At 43.2% G+C, this 21,190-nt stretch overlaps 1 protein-coding gene across 2 annotated transcripts; it reads right to left on the reverse strand.

The window, feature by feature from the left end:
- Positions 1-10,642: 10,642 nt before the first annotated feature.
- rasip1 (Ras interacting protein 1) lies at positions 10,643-20,980 on the reverse strand. Of its 2 annotated transcripts, none has more exons than XM_061717040.1 (17): positions 20,686-20,980; positions 20,314-20,412; positions 19,997-20,118; positions 19,267-19,718; positions 18,419-18,679; positions 18,066-18,307; positions 17,243-17,407; positions 16,531-16,735; positions 16,110-16,408; positions 15,858-16,019; positions 14,868-14,908; positions 14,407-14,561; positions 14,190-14,302; positions 12,442-12,736; positions 12,050-12,213; positions 11,292-11,433; positions 10,643-11,198 (listed from the first exon to the last, which is right to left on the reverse strand). In XM_061717040.1, the coding sequence occupies exons 3-17, from the start codon at positions 20,116-20,118 to the stop codon at positions 11,020-11,022; spliced, it is 2,997 nt and encodes a 998-aa protein (XP_061573024.1). In that variant the 5' UTR covers positions 20,314-20,412; positions 20,686-20,980; the 3' UTR covers positions 10,643-11,019. The 2 variants fall into 2 exon arrangements, with proteins under 2 accessions (XP_061573024.1, XP_061573025.1); XM_061717041.1 differs by having other exon boundaries at positions 20,310-20,412.
- Positions 20,981-21,190: the final 210 nt, after the last annotated feature.

The following is a 21,190-nucleotide window of genomic DNA, read 5'->3' on the forward strand; positions in this document are numbered from 1 at the left end:
GGTAAATGCAGCGTCAGGAAAATAACAGCATATTGACTATTACAGTCTATCATTATTTATTAAACAAAAAGTAAGTCAAAATGCAGAAGCAGTGATTTTGGAACATAATGACTTAACAGCTTGTAGAAACACTTTTGGTTGTAATACCATTACATTATTCTTTTCTGTGTGATATTATCAGTTCCTCATATCATTGTGGAGGTATTTTTGCCCAGCTTTCCAAGGTAAGGTGCTTCACTTCATTGAAATTTAAGGCTTTCATTTTTGTGCAACTCTCTGAGATCCTGCTAGTATTTCAATCACATCGAAGTCTGAACTTTTGGGCCATGCCAACACCGTGACTCTGTTCTTTACTAGTTATTCTGTTGTTGATGTGACAGTATGCTTGGGATTAAACATCCCAGTGTCCTGTCGGAGATTCCCCACGTTTATTACGCTAAATTAGTGTTTCCCCAGTCTTTTTTACATTAATTGATACAGGGCCGAGTGTCAAGCTGGTCCACTCAATAACCCATCTCCCTGGGTAAACATAAACACGGGTGTGGTCTGATGTAAATAGGTTGATGTGGGATGGCGAGACAAGGATATCTGCAAGCTCCTCAGCCTCAGAGCCCAGGATGCCATAAGCCAACATATTATGGCAACCCTAAAAGATGGTCCATACTAAAATGACAGACCGCGGCTTTGCAAGAAACAAAACATAGGTCATTACTAAATTGAACAGCCCAAGAAAGAAGTTCCTTGTGGCCAACGACCACAACGACAGGAGAGGCAGAGGAAGACTGGGCTGCCATATTTTGATTTGTGCCACACAATTTGGGGGCAAAGCCACTCCCCAAATCCTGTTGCCATTCATGGTAGCATGGATCTGGCAGTCTGGCATCTCCTGCACCCAAACTCTGCATCTGCCAGTGAGGCCAGCCACGCAATAAACACGAGTTCTTCATCCAGGGGAAGTAACGTGGTCTCATCTTAAACCCCGTCCCCAATGACTGCAAGGATTTCAGGTTGTGTGACACGGTCTAAACTGTGTAAACCCTGCTTGGCAGTTGTTATGAGGTGTAAGTGTGGATAAGCTGTGTTTGGTTTTTAGCAAACACTGAAGACAAACATCTCCACTTTGGTCTTATCTTTCCAAAGGGCATTGCTTCAGAAGCCATGTGGCCTTGATGCAACTTTGCAAACCTAAGCCACCCTTCCATGTTCTTGTCAAGGTTTGACATTCCCCCCAGCTTTCAGTTTCTGTTTTGCCCCGCCTGTGTCCCATCTGCCCTGCTTGTGTCTGCACCTGTGTCTCGTCATATCTCGTTATCCCCTGTGTATATCTGGTCTTGTCATTCCCTTGTTCCCTGTCGGACCGTACTGTTTGTTCCCCATGTTTCTTGCCAAGTTTTGCTCCTCAAGTTTTTTTTTATCCTTTTTTTAGTTTGTCTTGATCCTGCCCAGCAGCGCTTTGTTTTTGCCTTTGTTAAAATAAATCCTATTTTTTGCCAACTCCTGCTCTCTTGCGTTTGGGTCCACACCTTACCCCCAGACGTGACAGTTCTTTTGGTAGAGGAAATCATTTCTCTTCCGGCAACTCTTTTTCTAATTGTAATGTCATTAGTATTAACATGTAACAAGTTTGCTGAGGTTGGAAAGTCTGAGAAGAAGACCCTTGGTTTTTGCAGTATATATGAGCATTGCCATGTCTAGTGTTGTAATAAGCTTGCTGATACCTCCAGTCCTGAGAAAATTGGCAACGATCCTATATTGTCATATCTTTGCCTAAATCCTAAGAGAGCAACAGAACTTTGCTAGGGTTGAAAAATGTAGTTTGAAATCACTTACTTTATATTTTAAAATTACTTTTTTTCTAAGCAAAAAAAAAAACCTCAGGCCGTGCATACAAATGTATATCATGAGTTACATAATAGTAATAGTAACAACAGCAACAACAACAACCATCACCATAATTTAGGATAATGATAATAAAATTCCCTCTTACAAATCTCTGATGCTCAACTCTGTCTGCCACTTGCGCAACATGGCAATGACACATTCGAAATACATTAAGCATTGTACGATGGTGTGCGACTCCAAGTTTGCTGTGGTTTAAAATAAATCTCTGCACTGCATAGCTGACTAGCTGTAGTATATTTTTCTAGGGGAATGGTTTTGGAAAGCCATCGATGACTCTTGACTGGTTTTCTAGCACTGTGCCCTGTTGAGCGTGTACACTGTGAGAAGAGATTGGTGAGAGAGCGAAAATGACTATTTTTTTCCACACAGTAGACTTTTGTTTGCTCAGACTGAGGTATTATTTGCCTGAAGAAAAAACAAACTTTTCATGCTGTCTTGCATGCTTTCCGGTTGTTGACAGACTTTCTCATTGTAAAATGATGAACTCTAAATTGTTTGAAAATAGCCATACATATTCCTTGATTGATGAGCTGGAACTGCTTATTTAAGAATATGCTGATGTTGTTCCTCTTTGGCATTGTGTTAGCACACACCCTAAAGCTCCAGACCAACAAACTGGCAAAAATATCTGTTTTCATAGAAGTGGTCACACCTGTTCAAGATCAATTATCAAATGCATTTGATTAGCTGCAGCTGACTGCTACGTTGCCTCTTAATTCCTTTTTCCACACACTGTTTCTGGCTTTTGATTTTGTTTTTGTTAAATAAACAGATCATGTCGGCTTAGGCTATGCATTTAGTTATGATTTATCTAGGCTTGTATTGACCTAATTGTAAGATCTGGTAAAGGCGAGATTTTTTCTCATCATGTCCTGTCAAACCTTCAAATTAAAAGAAAATGTACTTTATTTTTGATGCGACTCCAGGTTTGTACATTTCCAACTGCCGGAGGCAGCCGAAACCCTCTCCCTTCCTCCGTCTGTGTTGCTCACCTGCTCCAGTTACCCTCTCGCCCTCACTGCTCCCAATCAGTTTTGCCAGTGAGGAACTCTCTAAATGAGGCAACAGGTCACAGACAGAGAGTGAGAAGGAGGGGGGTGGGGATGAAGGGGGTAAGCAATCCACGTAAAAGGAACTTTTTACTGTGCAAACACACTTTCCATATACCCTGTATACTCCTCCATCTCAGACTGGTGTTAATACACTGGACGGCCCTGGCCTGTCTCAGAGCTCAGGTTCTCACTTCCGTTGCTTTCACTGCTGTTCTCAGTCGCCCTAAACATTCTTTCCTTCCCTGTCATTGCGTGTCCTGTCTGAATCCTTGTCTCTGCTCATCTCTTCCTCTTCTCAAACCGCTTACCCTCTCACTTTCTCTGTCACGCACTCACTTTCTTACATCCCAATCCCCCTTCCTCTGACGGTGTGCAGAGGACCAAAAATATATAAACAATTACATGTTCAAGCAAAGTATGTGCTTGCAAAAGGGGATCTATTTTTGTCACCTGGCTGCAAAATATCTCTCTAAGTGACCCTGAGATTTCTTTCTTTTTTTTCAAAGAAATGAAATAAAATCAGGAGATTGAAAGTGAGGGTCCTATTTTTGGTGCATTCCTCAGCACGCACAGCAGTTACTCCGGAGACTTGTGCGTTCTCTCACTCTTTGTCAGTCTTGCACCATTTCTGCGGTGAGTTACTACATCTGTGTGCGTCTGTGAGTGATGTGCGCTCTATCAGAGCTGACCACTACTTGCCGGCGCGCCGTGCGTCTGCGTCAACCACACACTGAACTCGTTGTCATGTTATTCTACGGAAGCAGTGAGCTGCTGACAAACACATGGGAAATGGGGAGGGTATTAGTGGACGTGTAACAGGGACCGTGAGTGCTGGTAAGACTGGGAAAGAGTGAAAGCAGCGGGAAAACAAAGGGAAGACGATTTGTGTGACGTCCCAGATTACCGAATGGAGTGACTTTTCCAACATGACTCCAGTTGCATGGGAGGGAGGGGGTAGAGGGTGCCCTTTTGCCTGTAGATTGACGATCACATGCAAACACAGCGGCACACAAATAAACACACATGAGTACACATTTGCTTACGTCTATCAGACAGTTCACCATAGGATTTAAAACCATCTATAATCTATTCATAACCCCATTAACCTGATATGGTCTCCCTGTTTTTCTGAATGCTGACGCACTTCAGGGCCTTTCATCGCTGGCCGTTCGTTTAATTAACACTTATTACACACTTACAATCATAAATCAAGCTCCCACAACAGATAACCCCACAACAGATAGCAGATAACACAACCTATAACAGAGGACATGGGGCAGCCCGTTCCATGACCACTTCCTGTGCGTCAGCCATACCGTGTGTAAATTTTCATCATAACTAAGAGCAAACACAGGAAAGGAAATTTCATATCCGTATGTCACTGCTGTTTATGTTTTGAAAAAGGGCAATATGGGCATTGTGATCCACGCACAGCGATTTGGAGGCAGAGGACATCTGAAGAGGTTGGGAAATGAAAGAAAAGAGACTTCTCTTCACATCTTGCCTGTGCAGGGAGGGAATCTGAAAGGTCAGATTTGGTTTGAAGGGACTCTGGTGTTGAATAGATGCAAACAAGGCAACAAAAAGAAAAATCTTTTCATCCTGACATTTCTGCAGTTATGCTGCCTTTGTATGTTTTTTCTGTCTTTTGTATCTTCTTGTGGAATGAAAAAACAAAACAAATCTGTAAATGTTTATGTAAACTGTGAACTATCTTTATCCCTCATACTTTTTTGGGGAAGTCTTATATCTGGAAGAGATAGAGAGGAAAATATGAAAGTAATGTTTTTGCGTGCATTCTTCCCGACCACCATTATCATTATCTTCAGCTCACGAGTCCATCTTTTTGCCTGAGCATCTGTATGCCCTGTCACACCCCAAATGTTTCTTGAGTTTTGTTTTTTTGGACCTTTGTGCTTTGTGGAAACACACAAAAGCTTGGTTCAGTGTGCAGTTTGGGAACTAGCTTTAACTTTGGAAGCCTGTGACTAAATGGAATGACATGAAAGTTATTCTAATCCCTCCATTCATGTTCCCAATGTTTAGTTGCACTTTGGCCCTCCGCTGTTCTCAATTAGCCATAAAATTCTCCGTCCGGAGACCTTTTAAATGCCTTGCATGTCTTCTTATATCAATAACATTCTGTGAGTTAAGGACTCAGAAATGAAAGCTATCCAGGATGCTCTATTTTTGGCACATAGTTCACACACATGACCCAAACGCCCACGCTCACTCCCTCTTTTTATGTCTCGCCTTCCTTTTGTCTTCTTGGCCCTTCATCCTCCCTCGGTTCATCAATCACACTGGATTACTGCTGGATGCACGAATGATTTTGGCCGGCGTCGGCACCTGCCTTGCATTACAGACACCCCTGCATCTGGCTGGACCCCCAGCAGTGCCAGGAAGCATGCCAGGAATGCGAAGAATTGCTCAGTTAGTGATAAGAAGGAAATTCCCTGAAAGAGATTGCACTAAAATCTTAGAACCAACAGAAGCACAGACATTCACAGGGGAGAAATAAAAAGGGATGACGACAAAGAGTGAGACGGGATGGGATGGGATGGGACAGGAAGCCTGAGCAGACAGGGATCTAGGTTTGACTCTAAAACAATAACTACTGTGACAGCAGCTATCGGAAGCTGATGATGAGGAGGGAGTCATGACACATGAGAAAAGAAAGGGGAATAGGATGGGTTGGGATGTCAGGATAGTGATAGGTGTAATGGTCATGGGGGAAAGAGCCAGTGAGCATCAATAGAGGTGGATTTAGGAAAACAAAGGGATCCCCAGAAGAGAATGAGATAGCAAGTGAACAGCTGATGATCACCCAAATGCTGAGAAAGAGCAAGGAACAATTGTGGGACAGGAAGAAAACGTAGAGATAGATAGATAGTGGCATACTACAGGAAACGTTATAGCCTTTAATCAGCCCTCCTTTGGGGGACAAGGGGTGGGGAGAGGAGGGCACACACACCTAACTGGGAGATTTCTGGCTGGTGATTCCTTAGATTTGATTGACGGCACCTCTTTATGACTCAGGGACTTGGCTCTTCTTTCTGCGGTCTCCCCTCATCGTGCCATCTGCAGAGCTTTTCAAGATCAGTTTAAACAGCAGGCACATCGTCACCAAACACTGATGCAGATTAGCTTCCTCCTTTGACCTCCAAATCTGAGTTTACATCATCGTCAACCAACAAGCATGGGTCCCTTTTCATCTCGCTGCTGGCACTGATATTGGAAGCAGCCAACTGGTAATTGTGTTGAATTGCCAGATTGCAACAGGACGAATTGGATTACATATTACCGCAGTGCCACCACACCTCCCCCCAACTCTCCAAACACACACATAACTTTTTGTTTGCCTCAGATTACATCAGAGCAGAAGCTCCTCCGTGTGTGTGTAAGCACATGCCTTACAGTCACAGGAGAGGCCTGAAAAAAGGCTGATAGGTTAGACTTGAAAGGAGATAATGGCACACATAGAGGAAGGCAGGAGGCACAGCAGCCCTTCCTATGCATGGTTTTCTATTCACCTCCAATGGATAGATAAGAGAAGAACAGTTGATGGTGATCTAGTTTCTGTTTATGAAACCTGATGTGTGTGTGTGTAAGCGATTCTGCTAGCTTGCCTGTTGTTCATGTCTGGTCTCAGCCCAGTTTTTTCTATATTCAGATCATAAATAATGGACAACCAAGAAGGAAATGAAACATTATCCATATAAAACTCCCCAGGGTGTCTTATCTTGAATGACAGTGATTCATTCGTGTAATATCATGACTGCAGTGTAAACCTTGGCCAATTATAACAACAAAGTTGAGACAGATAAACAATAATTCCAGCTATAGTCTGGGTTTCTTCCCCCAAAAGCTATTTATCAATTAATCTTCAAAGTGAAAGGCATTCATGCATGATAATGTGAGACCTTTCTGGGGTCAGGTCAACATGATGATTCTTAATGGAGATGTGGTAAGTTTAGAACTATGAGATGATGGCCAATACGAGGATTATCTTGCACTCGTTCGGAAGAAACTGGGGTCAGCACTAGATCAAGTGAATGTGGAGAGTTCTGCCTCTGTCTTGTATATTTTGGTCAAAACCTCATATAATGACCCAGTGCGGTTCCTTGGCTTTTCGACCCATCTGAAACAGCTGACAGAAGGCATATAGGTGGGTGTGTGAGCTTTGAGTCCAGTTCCTGAAAGGCAGGCGGACAAGAAAACGTTTTTTAGGTAATTCCATTAAAAAGAACTCCTGGGAAGTTTGGACAACTGACAGCTGAGGTGGAGCCTGGGGCAGCCAAGCAGGAGGGAGAGTGTTTTCATGTGTTTATGTGTGTGTTTTCCTTCACTGCTGGGGCTTATATATATGGCTGCGGGCCTGCCTCTCAGGCCCTCAGCTGAGTTTGACGGGGGTTCACTCAGGGGTGTAGGAATAGACCGCGGAGATGACCTGTGGAACCCTCTTGTTACACTCCAGGTAGTGATGCTTTTGAGGTGCGGTCCCCTGTTACCCTTCACCTCTAATGTGCCAAATCAGTGAAAGGCAGAAACCCACCGAGTATCCTTGACACTAATATGGAAAAAAGCCTGTTTGGAGTGAATATAAGGGCAAATATTATTCTTCCTGAGCGTAACCACGGCGAGCACCTCTGACCTGGCAGTGAAAGTGCTGAAACAAAAAGCCCAAAGACTTTTTCTGCTCCATCAAAGGAGAGCTACATAAAATAAACATGGCCATCAGATTACCACGCTGAACACGGGGCCACGTTAGCCCGTGCCGGCCGCCCTGCCGCCCAACCCCATAGCTCTATGGGAGTTAAGTGTGGGGTCCACTCAGTCAACACCATGACGCAAAATGGAACAAGCCTCTGACAGAAGCCCCAGCCTGATGGAATAAGGCCCCTGCCCACAGGCCCACAGGCCCCCCGGCCTGGGAGAAACATACTGAGCGAGAACAGAAGGGAAGACGAGGAAAGGAGGGAAAAGGTAGATGAGGAAAAGAGGAAAAGACCACCCGTTCCAAATTGGTGCCACTGGTCCTGTCCAAAAATTGAACAGCACACACAAACATGCTCTGCTGCCTCAGAGAACCGGCATCAGGTCAGGACAGACAGCCGCCAGTGGACAGAAGGCCGGGGCAGGGCAGGGCAGGGTAGCGTACAGCGGTTGGTGGTGGTGGTTGCTGCAGCCAGCGAGACTGTGAGGCTTAGATGGCTAGACCCTACTAACAGTGGACAGCCTCAGCTTGGTGGATCTGACCTCACAGGGCTTCTTTTATATCCCTGTGTTTGCTTCAGTGCAATTGTATGTTGGTGTAAGTATGCGTGCACAAAAATATAGAAAAAAAAGCAGTAAAAGTTTAGGTGTTTATGTGTACATTTCATGTTTGTGTGACGTAACCATGGGAAAACAGATCTATCCCTTGAGGAATACCACTACTTTTCTCCTGGCCTTTTAGTCACCTTACGGAGGCTTCGGTGTCCATTTCATCCACACGGGCCTCCTCATTTCCAGCCTCTGCCACAGCCACTTGTCTGTTTGTGTCTGACAGATTTCCCTCCCGGCACCTCTGACCTTCTCTTCAGTCATCTCGAACCTCACGCAGTTTATACACCCCCACTCTGCCTTTTTCACTGTCTGTGACCTAAGAGAGATTTCCCTGCTCCCTCGTTTCCTCTCTGGCCTTTAACGCAGCACTCAGCCTGGAGCTGTGCAAAATATTCCACCCTAACTTTGTTTCAGTCTCGTTCTGACTCTTCGGTGAATGTGTCTCATACAGCCAGGTTCTTAGATGTTTTCAGTCTGAGACCTAAATGAGAAACCACACTCCACGCAAGTATTAATTTGGACTTGAATGCTCACACTTTCTCCTCTGATTCACATGTCATCACACTCTAACCTTTTTCACCTGACGTATGACTTGAAAAACCTCGCTTGTACTGCAGGCATTGAGATGACGCAGTGCACAGGCAAAGTGTTACCAGATCACCAAAAGATACTAAGACCTTTGCCAGGTTGTAACAGTTAGTACTTAAGTGGTTCCTGAAAATGACTCCTGTGTGTACAGCTACGAACACAATCACTGTGGTCCACTGAGACTCACACCAGCAGCATTGCGTTAATACGCCTGCTTCCCTACTGTTCTCCTTTTCTTTTCATCCGTCGCTCTTTTCTCCTCTGACTCAGCTGTTTTGTAGGAAACTCCGTCTCTTTGAAGAAGGGAAGAATCTTTCATTACTCGACAGCAGGGAGATAGAAGGAGATGATAGGGGCTGAATAACTGCGCCATTGTCTTCATTCCCTCCCTCTTTCTCTCTGCCAATGATAATTGTGTTGAGCTAATTACAGAGAGCTGCTACAACAGGTGTGGGATCCTGCACCTGGGTGAAAAAGTACTCTCCGTGCATTTGTGAGGGTGTGCTTGTGCAAGAGAGAGAGACTTTGCAAATCTGGGTGAAAGTGTGTATGTCATTTTGTCTGTGTCAGTGATTTAGATCACAGAAAACTGTGTGTGTGTGTGTGTGTGTGTCTCATGCTTACTAATCCTTCTATGTTACTTAATAGTACTCAGACAGTGGTCACCGCATTGTATCACAGACTACTGTAATGTCACACAATCATGGCATGGTATACCCGTCTGAGCCCAATCTGTGTTTAATTATAAAGCTACAGACTACATCTGTATGACATTACTGGAAAGATGAAATTAGCACACAAACACGGTCCTACTCTCACTCATACACCGCATTGAATTTTAAATGAGAGTGATTACAATCACCTAATTGATAAATGTAACCACAGAGAGCCTATTCTCATGATTCATAATCTATAACCAGTCTTTCTCAGTGGCATGTTTTTTGATGTCAGCACTGTAAAAAAAATTGGAACGACAGAACTGGAGGCAACAGGGATGATGTAAGCAGGGTTCTCTCACGGGATAGTGTGTGTTTTTTTTTTTAGCTTTTTACCGTAAAGGAACTGAACTGCGAAGCTGACCGGAAGAAAGGAAACCATTTGGCTGCACACCAAAGGAGGTGCATGATAACTTCAGTTTTCTGGACGTCATAGAGCTTCTCTCTCAAAACAAATAAAGTGATGAATTGTTTTCTAAAGACATCTGGCAGACTAGACAGTGAAATTGACTGAATCTGACAAATATGTTCAAGTTACTCACTGCATATGATGATATCACCTCTCAACCGTCGACTTATGAGAAATGCATGCTACATTATGCTCAATTAGGTGGAACTTTTATTGGGTTACAGGATTTTACCACATAAATGAAAGTGGAAACCCCAGCAATCGGTGTGTCATATCAAATAGAGGGATATTTAACCCCACCCTGCTTTTATGTCACCAGATTTGGCCTTTAGGACAGCTTACCTGAGTAAAAGTAACCTTTGTGTGGTCACCCCAGTCCTTTTGCTTGCCTGACTCATGACACTGTGTAAAATACTGGTAAAATTACAGGAAATGAGTGATTTTAGGGGGTAAATGACAATGCAGTTGTATCAGCTCCTTAATCAAGCCTTCTACCTGCAGACTCATCATTTAACGTCAGAGGCCAGTGAGTCCTGCATCGCCACCTTGTGGAAGGTTTCTATGGTGTGGGAGCGGAGCGGCATGCCAAGCCCCAGGGGCCCTGCTGTGGGAAACAAGCCTGTCAAAGACCATACGGAAACTCTTAGTCTTTTTAGACTCAAATTCAGCATTTTATTAAAAACAAGTAGTTTGAAAGCTTACATGGAATCCAAGTAAAAAAAAAAAAATCATGTAAAGCATAACACTATGTGGCCCAACAGACTTTTATTCCTTGCTTTTAAAGAGGTCCTATAAAAACAAGTCAAAGCCAGCACAGTCGTATTACTTGAAAATATCTAAATGAGTAAATGAAATGATATGGAGATGTCAATAGAAAAAATAAAAAAAATAAAATGCAGAAAACACATTCAGTTTGCTTTACTCTTGTGTGCAGTTCCCTGTTAATGGAGATATGTTTTTTCTTTTCTTTTCTTTTTTTTTTCTTTTCTATGAGACATCCAGAGAGAGACAAATATGGGCTTCTTTAAAGCCGAGTTCTCTGATTGGCAGGGAGCTCATCCTGGTCAAGTCCCCACAAGAAGGTACGGAGACGTGTAACTTCCTTTTGGAGCTCAGGGCTAGGGATTGGCTGGGAGAGGTCAAGGCGTGGAGTCTCATTTGGCAGGATAAGAGGAGGGTGATCCAGAAAGCTCTCAAAGATATCTAAAAGATGAGAAAAAGGATTAGAAATACAAATTTTGATTTTTTTTTCTTTATTAAATCATGACCTTTGCTAGATTGATTGATTTCTCTTACCGCCACTCAGCTCTGTGCCAGCTGAAGGAGCCCAGGATGCTGGCGGAGCTCTAGTTGGTCCCAGCTTGTATCGTGTAAGCAGATGATGCAACTGGGAAGGACTTAACAAGGCATGGTCCTCCAGTAAACTGCTCCAGGATGTCTAAAAGATGAGACGTTAGGCTTATTTGCATGTTGGTGTTTTTATTGTGGTGGTCTCCTAAAAGAAATTATGTTTCAGTTGAAAAAAACAAAACAAAAAACAATCACGCTGTTTACTGAACCAGCACCTTTTGAGAGGTTTTGTCTGAAAACTGCAATTTTAGATAATGTCTCCTTAAGGACCCCTTTCACTAAGGTCCAATCAGCTAAATTAGGTCAAAAATAGAGGAGTTCAAACTGTTTATTCTGTTTGAGGTGTGCCAAACTAACCACTAGCCAGATTTTGTGCAACTTTGTTTTGCTGTTGTCCTCAAGCAAAGGAGAAAAGGTCTGGACTATAAACAAAGCGGGAAGGCACTTCGGGAGCATTGTCTCCAGAGACAGAGAATAACTACCCCCTTCCTCTCTGCTGTGCTTGGGTTCTGCCTCCAGTCATACACTTATACACACCGGCTGCTGACCAGCAGTGGCTGACTGCTTCCTCTGAGGCATGGTGGAGTTTCATAAACCAAATTAAAAGTGCATTCTTTTCATTCAGGTTCTGCTTAGCTGGAGATAATGCTTGCTAATATTTCAGCAGAGTGGAAAAGAAATGCTCCACATGAAGCTTTGCTTACCTGGATGAGCCGCGTTTTGGGAATACACAAGAAGTTTACAGTGATGGACAGTTTCTTCATGAACTCAGAGGCGATGTCTCCTAACCCGGCTCCCTGTAGCCAGTCCAGAACCAGGTCCAGGTTCGTACGGATTTGGACTGCTCTAGACCATGAAAACAGTTCATCTGGAAAAAGGAGGAAGCGGGTGAAATGGAGAAGAAAAAGGGAAACATTTGGCCAGCTTTTTACAGAACAGAGGACCTTAATCATCTGACAACTTTAAAAAAATTATCTAGATACTTTACATAAATATTGGTCTATCATTATCAGTATTGGTTTAGTTATACATTTTAGCTCTCTTCAACTCATAATCAAAAAAGTAAATAGGATTGCTTTATGCTGTGCCATCTGACCTCTCTCTAGTAAAGTATTGAGCAAGGAGGTGTTGGTGAAGAAGAAGAGGTAGCCGAAGGTTTGGGAGGTGAGCGGCGGGGACAGACAGGCCTCTCTGGACAGCACCAGAGAGCAGCGATACACTTCCACCAGTCCGGCAACTCTGGGAGGCAGGGAAGACACATCATCCACTTCCCCTTCTCCCCCTTTTTTCTCTTCTCCCTCTGCCCCCCGAGCTGCATCCTTTTCTTTCTCCTTCTCCTCACTGGAAAATGGGTTGGTGTCCAGCAGCGCTGGGAGAAGGGAGTACAGGGTCTGTGTGGACAGACAAGATGGGAACTTTGGTTAATTTGTTTATGAAATTAAAAATGGGAATGAAAACAATGCAGAATAAAGCACAGAAAAGGGGCAGTTTCGAAATTTATGATGAATTTACTGCAGTGTATAAAAGGTTTAATTTATCAAATGACATCGTTGAAAACCTTTTGAGTTATACCTTAAACTATTTTATTGCAGAAATGCATATGTGCGAAAGCATGCATATGTGTGCAACTGTCTTCTGAGATAAAGTAAAGGATCTTTAAAATGAAAAGAATATAAGCATTAAATAGTTTATAGTAAAGTTATATATTTACACACGGTGCGGCCTGGACACTTCAACAATCCAACAAAGATCAACGTGGCACAAATAAGCATGCCTGCAAACATTCACAGTGGGCCGGTGCAAGGAAGGTCTGCAGGTCCGGTGTACCACTAAACAAAGTTCATGTGTGGCACAAGGATTTGAAATTAATGTTTTTTTCGTTTGCAGTAGTGCAGTAAAAGGACTTTTAAATTATGAATCTTCTACGACATGGTCAACATAAAGAAATGTAAAACATGATGTTCAGTGAGTGAAGTTGAACTGGACCAGTGCTAAATGCAGTGCTAAATACTCGTCTTTAGCACTGCAAAGGATTTACGGACAGGTGAAACTTTGATGCAGGCGATCATCTATGGATCTATGCGGGATCATCCGGTCAAGCCCCAGCAAAGTGACGGAGAAGGAAATGCAGTGGACTTTTTCGGGAAGGAGTTCATTGTATTAGAGAAGGCCGCAACGTTTAAGCGGGACACGGCCCGGTCACATGCATCCAAGTACGTCAGCACTCAGCTGCCAACAAAGGCCTTCAGGATGATAAATACTGACTTGGGCTCCTCCTTGCCTGACTTTACTACTACCGAGACCTTGTACGACCTTCCTAATTGTGAGAGTGACAGCGAGGAATGACAAAGCAAAACATGTAAACTCATTAGGAGCCTTTGGTCGCCGCGTCAGAAAGCTGGTGATTATAAATAAAACGAGAAACTGACAGACTGCATGGGTCCAAACCTCATGACAGTGTTTGAAAAAGAAGGATGGCACTTTTGGTCACTGAATATGTCTGAAATGCCAATAAAGACACTTGTAATTTTTGATTACTTGCTTGAGCAAGTAGCTACATGTGGTTGGAAACTTCTGCTGTCATTTAGTTACTCAATAATTCGCTTTTGAAACATTAATTTATTTTTTTCTGCATTTGTTCAACAATTAAACTGATTGATGGTCAGTGATGGTGAGACTCTCCAAGATAAACAAAACATAGTATGCCTGAGGAAGTGCATTGTGCTGCTCTGTTACTTGAAAGTAGTGCTTACTTTCAATTAAACACGGGCATGTGATTTGACACATGACTTGACAACAGGGCACAGTAACAATTATCATCTGTGCATTTTTAAGTTCACTTACCTTGGTGAGGTGATACACACACTGCTGGAAGGTGTGCATGATGACATCATCCAGCTGTGCCAGAGCTTCTGAACAGGTGTCCATGTCGGCTGTCAGAACTGGATCCCCCGGAGCTTCAAAGAAACAAGCAGGAAGATCAAAGATTTGCCGGCAACTTTCGTTTCTGTGCTGTAAAACTATTTGAGTTAGTCATTTCTGTTCTTTTTAAACATCTCACCTTCAAATTCCCACTCTTTCTCCATGGTTTCAACTTTGACCTGGAAGAAGTTCAGAAGCTCTGTGGCATTTGACATCCAGAATATGAGGGGCCGCAGGTCGGATGACAATTTCTGGACATTTGGTGGGCTTATCTCCCCTTCTGGGTCTGTTGAACTGCACCAAACAGTTATGTAATTGCAAAGTTATGTTATTATGAACATTTTCTTTTTATGCATGCATGGAGAAACACTATACTGGGGCTAAAAATAGATGGTTGTTATTATCAACTACATTTAAAAAAAAAAAAAAAAACAAACAAAAAACATCACTGTCTTACAATGCTTTCATCATACCACAAAAATGTCTCAAAGACATAATAACAGCACAAGCACAAATGTATCATGAATCACTCTACAGGAGATCTTTCAACAGAGGAAACATTGACGGAGGAAACATTGCATCGAACAAAAATTTTCTTACTTTTGCGTGGGATGCTTATCCCCGAATTCCTTAATGTTATCCTGTGAAAAGAGTTGGAAGCAGAAGAGAGGAGACACATCTCAGTGTGGGGGTGGAGGAGGGGGAAGCAGAGTCTCGCCCTGCAGCCAGAACAATTACGGCACATTTTCCAGCAGGAGGGAAGTGACATCAGCTCATCCTTGCTCCTGTTCACAACCCAGCAGGCCACAACGAAGGGCATATGTCTGTCTGCTGGTTTTTCTGTCTGACTGAATGTGGTAATCTGTCTCTGCCTACCTGATGCTTTTCTGCCAAGTTTGTTTAACCTTGGTCAGGGCCATAATGTCATGAAATACTATCCTAAAACAGTTCATTTGTTTTATAACCGAGCTATGGCTAGATCTTTGAGAGGTCCTATAGATTCATAATAAGAAATATCTTATCTTGTTTTATATCCAAGTACAGTACCAACATGGCTCTTTAGATAGCCCTCTGTGTCTGTCTGTTACTCTGGGTCAAACTGTCGATTTGATTCAATGCATGCAATATCGATTGCATGCATCGTGTTGCAATTTCTATCAGATAAACAGTATTTGGTACCCTAAAAATAAATCCTATTGACTTTGGTTGTCCCTTGATTTTTCCCATAGCACCACTACCACCAGGTCAAAGTTTACAAAATAAACCACATTCTCATTAACATCAATGATACTTGAGCAACAGTTGAACAAAGTAAATACAGAAATCATGACACCAGTACTTATTGAGGTGACATAACTGGTCTAAAATGAACCTGAATTTGTTGCCGTTTCAACTCCAAGAATAAGTACATGTATCAAAGTCAACTTCATGATTAATTCTAATATACAGGTGATGGAAATATAATTTTTTCTCAAATCGATTGTGATGCAATTCAAATCTAAAATAGAAGTACCAAATAAAAACTACATTTAAACTATTTACAATAAAGAAAACAGGTTCAACATATTCATTTAAAAACTGTTGACTTACCCAAACAATTTCTTTAATTAGATTGGCTGATTTGAGTAAGATCTGTGGTGTGAGAGCAGGGTCCAGGTGTTTGGCGGCATGATCGATCATCACTGACAGGAGATAGGCAGGCGCTAAAGGTCCGCCACCAGAGTCTGGAGAGGAATTTTTGGAGATGATCTCCTAAGAAAAGGAAAATGTTGTGAAAATCATTCACCAAGAAATGCAGCCAACTGATAATGCTCATTCCCATCCACTCTCTGCGCATCTTACCTGTAACAAGGCATCTGAATGACGATGATGGAACTTCAGAACTGCCTCGGTGGAGCCCAGGTACTGCCTCAGGGCCTCCTGTCTGTCCACCAGGCCTGAAGGGCAGCAGGTGGTGGAGGCGTCGGCCTGCCATGGGAGGGTCAGTGCAAGCGGTGGCGCTGGAGTCACACGGGGGTCACGGTACAAGAACAGGAAGTGATTCCCGAGACCAATCACATCCCCAGGCTTAAGGACCGTCTCCCTGTACAGGGCCACTCCATTGTGAGTAACTGCGCCTCCTCTGAAGGGACGCATCAGAGCTGGGATTGAACAGACAGAAATTTAGAGTCAATTTAATGAAGCCCTCCAAGAATGATTGTGTTTTTGGTTTTAAAGTCTGGTTTAATCCAGGGTTAGTTTGTTTTGTTTTGTTTTTTTGCACCTTGTCCAGTGGGCATCTCTGGAACAGCAGAGTCTCTCCTGACCAACAAGTGCCTTGCCAAAAGGTCTGGAGCAGACAGGAATGTCTCCACTTTGAGAGGCCTCTTCCCTTTTCTCTCTCTTTCTCTGTCCTTCTCTCTCTCCCTCACTGTGGCTTTTCTTCCAAACACATGCATATGTCCCGTCATGATGTACAAAACAAAATCCTAAACAAAACACAGTAGAAAGTCAGGGAGGTCTGTTATCTCTCAAGTGCAATGGTTTATATCAATCTTCTATTGCAGTAGATAAGGTTTGTTGGCTGAAGTGTGTCACAGTTTGCTACAATAGAGACCTGTATGAGGTCATTGTGTAAAACTGAGGGATGTGTACACAGAGGTTTTGTGTACTGGATGGATAACTTGCTGAGGCATTGTATTGCTTAGAAGCTTATTTGTGTTGAATGGTGAATGGGAGAAGCTTGTACAGGGATGGAAATCCTGATGGTATGCGGCGATTACCAGCATGCAGGTATGATATCACGTACATGTTTGTGTGTACGCGTGTTACTCCGCACAGCTCCGATATATCTCCTTATACACATGAGCGCATCAGAGCACGTCGCCATAAGAGAATATCAGCCTGTCCTTGTGTGTTCATGTGTCTCTGTAAAGTGTCTGTTTTGGGAATTGTCAGCATTTGTCGGTATGACATCACCTGTCAGCATGTCTCACCTTGCTCTGATCGTAACCTTGCAGCAGCAGGAAGTAGGGCCGGTCCGTGGGTGGAAGGATCAGGCTCTGTGACATCACTTCCAGGTCACAGGTAGAGTAATCCTTCTCATCCTCTGTCGGCTGATTCGTCCATCCAACCTTGGCTTCAGCCCTCGATGCTCTGACCTGGAGAAAGGGGGAAGATATTAAGGTTAGGATTAAAGGTCCTCAGGTGTAAAACTGAAAATCTATAGAGAAAACAGAACAACTGTAAAGTTTAAGTATTTTTCTTAAACAAAAAGATTTATAAACACAATATTTAAGAAAATTTAACAAAACTTACATAAAATGCAAAAAAAACCCAGAATGCATATTTTACAAAAGATTCCACAAACAACAAAGAAAACACAAAACTTTGTTTAGGAAAACAGATTACATTTACATTTAACTCAGAGTACTCAGATTCAGTGCTTTCTGAAATATAGAAGCGTGTTTTCTCCAAAGCTCTCGTCTTTGTAAACAGTCTGTGAATGACGTGTTTCTGTTTTGTTGTACTTTTGAAAGTTTGTCATATTTTTTCCTCTTATCCTCTTTTCCGTCACTGTTTTCTAAAGAGGTGCTCAGTGAAATGTGTGTTTTGTTTTGTTTTTTGCATTGTGCTTCCTGTTATGATGTTGTGCTTCCTGAAAAGCTGTGTTTTCTGTTTTGTTGTCAAGTTATCTGAAATGTCATCTTGTTTTTTGAAATGTTGCCATGTTTTTGTTGTCATGTTTTTGGCATTGTCCTGTTTTGTCTAATTTTGCATGATGAAGTCATGCGACATTAACAGTATCAGCTTTTTTACCTCCCCTGGCTGTGGGCTGATCATGCTCACGATGTTCTTCCTGTCCTGCATCCCTCCGCTGTTGTTAGGGCGCTTGCCCAGACCCTGGGGATCACTGCTCACATGGTTCCCTTGGCGACGCCGCAGACTCAGGTTCATGTCACTGATGCTCCTCCGGAGCTCTGTGTTCCTTCCACGGTGACCACGCTCCGTCTCCTCTTGTCCACTGCCAGATGACATCCTGGCTCGCCTCCAGCGCACACCTGTTTCCCAACACATCAACAGTGTCAATCAGTTTCCCTCCGTGCCATGTATGAAGAGCCTGATTTTTCCCTTTGCGCGGTATCATACCTTTCTGTAAGTCTCACACATACCTTGGTAGTTCTCCCCCTCCCTCTCACGCTCCTTCTCCCTTTCTCTTTCCTCTCTCTCATAGTCTTCCTTCCGCTGGATTTCAAAGCGGCGTTCAAATCCATCTTTAGGCCGCCACATGTCCACTAACAACAAAGGACATTCCCATGGGGCCACGTATCTCCTGCACTCTGTCTCCCATTTGATGGCTCCATCTGGCTGCTGGATGGGCTTTCCAATGACATCACACAACAGGAAGTCCTCAGGGCAGTGTTTCTGGAGAACTACGTGGTAATGGAGAAAGGGAATAGGAGGAAAAAAAGAGGGAGGGTAATTATTTTACCATCACACTGCTGTTTATGTATGAAGTAATTCCCAATCTATTACAATTTTTGGATGGATGGATGGATGGATGGATGGATGGATGGATGGATGGATGGATGGATGGATGGATGGATGGATGGATGGATGGAGTAATTTTAAACAGAGATTGAAGACCAGCCTTGTGGATCAAGCGTATAGAAGTGCTTCCACTTAAAGTGGACTCACTTCTGCACGTGCACATACACACGCACACACACAGACATACAAACACACATGTGCATGCTCACACGCAAACACACACACTCATCCAACTGAGAAATTGTTTGTAAATATCCATCTTATTTGAACGCTGTTTTTGTACTTGCTGTTATTATAATGTAATGTATTATCCTGGTGAGAACTTTGAATAAGCCCATTTAGGGCTTCCTTTCTCACCTGCACATATTTTCATGCTTTTATATTCATTTTTACTTTGTACCGTTTTCATGTTGTGCAAATAAATAAATCAAATCAAATCAAATCAATGGATGGATGGACTGTAGCATACCTGCATCTTCCGTCTCCTCACGCTCTCTTTCAGTGTAGCGAGTGATGACCTGGGCGATGAGCTGCCGGGCTGTGGAGTGAGCGTTGGCCAGCAGGGAGCGATAGTTGGCTCCACTGGAAAGAGCATCCCCATAGATCTTGATCAGGCCAGGGGCAGAAGAAGAGGCCGGGGGCAAGTAGTGGTGGGAGGAGGGGGCAGCCGAATGAGCCCATACCTCTCTCTCCCTTTCCCCCACAGCCCGGTCCCTGTCACTGTTAGAGCGCCCCCGGAGGAAGAGATGGGAAAGGCGCTTTGTGCGAGACTGGGAGCCCGCCGGCTTGGGCCTGAGGAAGGCCGGGGAAGGAGACGGGGATGGGGAAGGGGAAGCCAGCGAGGGGGTGGAGTTAGAAAGGGAAGAGGAAGGAGCAGAGGGGGCCTCGTGAAGCGAGGCTGCGTCAGAGCTGGTCGTTGACCTGGGATCAGAAAGGGGGGAGGAGGTGGGGGACAGATGGAGGGGAGAGGAAGGAGAGAGGAAGGGACAAGTCAGCTGTGAATTATGAATGACAAACAACAGCCACTAAAATAAAACAAGGGAAGCCAACAGGCTTGAAAGGAAACTAATGACAGCGGAAGTAAGATAAGATGGCATCAATACACAATTTAAGAATTCAACAACACTTTTCGGGTACATGTCAGTAATGTACCATATAAATAAAAAACTGGGGATTGAAAAAGATTTGGTGAAACTCACTTGACAGAGATGGCACTGGGCCAGCGACCTCCTAGTTTGGCAAAGTGTTTCCTGGGGGAGTTGATCCACAAACCCACTGGGAAATGAAGCTTTCTAAAGCGAGGACTGCCAGAGCCCTCCATCTGACCAAGAGTAATTCAGATATTAAGCCAAATATTACTTTTTAGCAACTCATCAGTCTGACACATTTCAAGATGTAGTAGTGTTTGCTTTCTTCCAGTCTATGTCAAAGCTGTGTGTGTTTCATCAGTGCCAGGTTTTAAACAATATAACAATAGGATGATCTCAACATCAAAAAATATCAACAGGATACCTACAAGTGGGTCCAGCTGTCGCAGTTATAGGGAAATTCCAACTCCAAAGGTCACTGCCTGTCCATGTCTCAGTGATATTTACAAATTCTGGTTGTATTTTATCTAGCAGATAAAATATAGAAATCAGAACTTTGAGGTTAAGGTTAATTAATGCTTCTTTGTGGAAAAGGACTGCCTTTATATAACACAATCTGTGACATGTCACATCCTGACATGAGAGTACACACAGAAACATTGTTCTTGTCATTCAAGGCAGAGAAGATAACCGTTTTTTATTAACTTAATTTTCTTGATTGGGCAGTATTTGATAGCTCAAACAATGGCACAGGAAATAGATTCACATGCTTTAAATGGTTAAGTTTTAAACAAACTTACCCACTGTTGCTTCTGGACCTTGTAAAGCTGGTTTTCAATCTCCTTCACCACCTAAATGTCAATATCCAGTTCAAAGTAACCTTTTAACGATACGTATTAACTTCTCCTCGTGATGAAAATCCATTTCTCAAGGCCTCCAGTTTGCACTTGCTCAAAGGCATTTCATTGTTCTAATAATCCATTATTTCTTTTTGCTCTTTCTGAGAAAGTACTTTTGTCAAGTTTTTCTTTTTAAGTGGAAAAGATCTGCTGCTTCCCTCTCTCTGGCTCCCAGTCTCTCTGGGTCTATACATAGAGTAACGGGCCCATTGTTCCAAGTGACAGAATTTCCTTCCTTTGCTTTGGACAACACCTATATCCTGACTGAGTGAGAAAGAGAAGGAGAGATTGGTAGAAAGTCAGCGTATGGTAAATTTACACACACATATGGGTGTCTAACACATTTTTGGGACTTGTATTTACATTTCAGAGTGATCTCAGTATCTCTGTTGTGGTTTGTTTGCAT

Source organism: Cololabis saira, chromosome 3 (assembly GCF_033807715.1).
Source record: "Cololabis saira isolate AMF1-May2022 chromosome 3, fColSai1.1, whole genome shotgun sequence".
Classification (NCBI taxonomy): Eukaryota; Metazoa; Chordata; class Actinopteri; order Beloniformes; family Belonidae; genus Cololabis; species Cololabis saira.

Bases quoted from the DNA above. Each gene is read 5' to 3' on its own strand.
- rasip1 (XM_061717040.1), bottom strand. From the start codon at position 20,118: ATGGAGGGCTCTGGCAGTCCTCGCTTTAGAAAGCTTCATTTCCCAGTG. The intron at 18,308-18,418 runs GTATGTGTGAGA...GTTGGGAAACAG, and splicing joins GGAGGGGGAGAACTACCAAG to GTGTGCGCTGGAGGCGAGCC. The intron at 14,303-14,406 runs GTGAGATGTTTA...GTTTCTTTGAAG, and splicing joins GAAAGAGTGGGAATTTGAAG to CTCCGGGGGATCCAGTTCTG.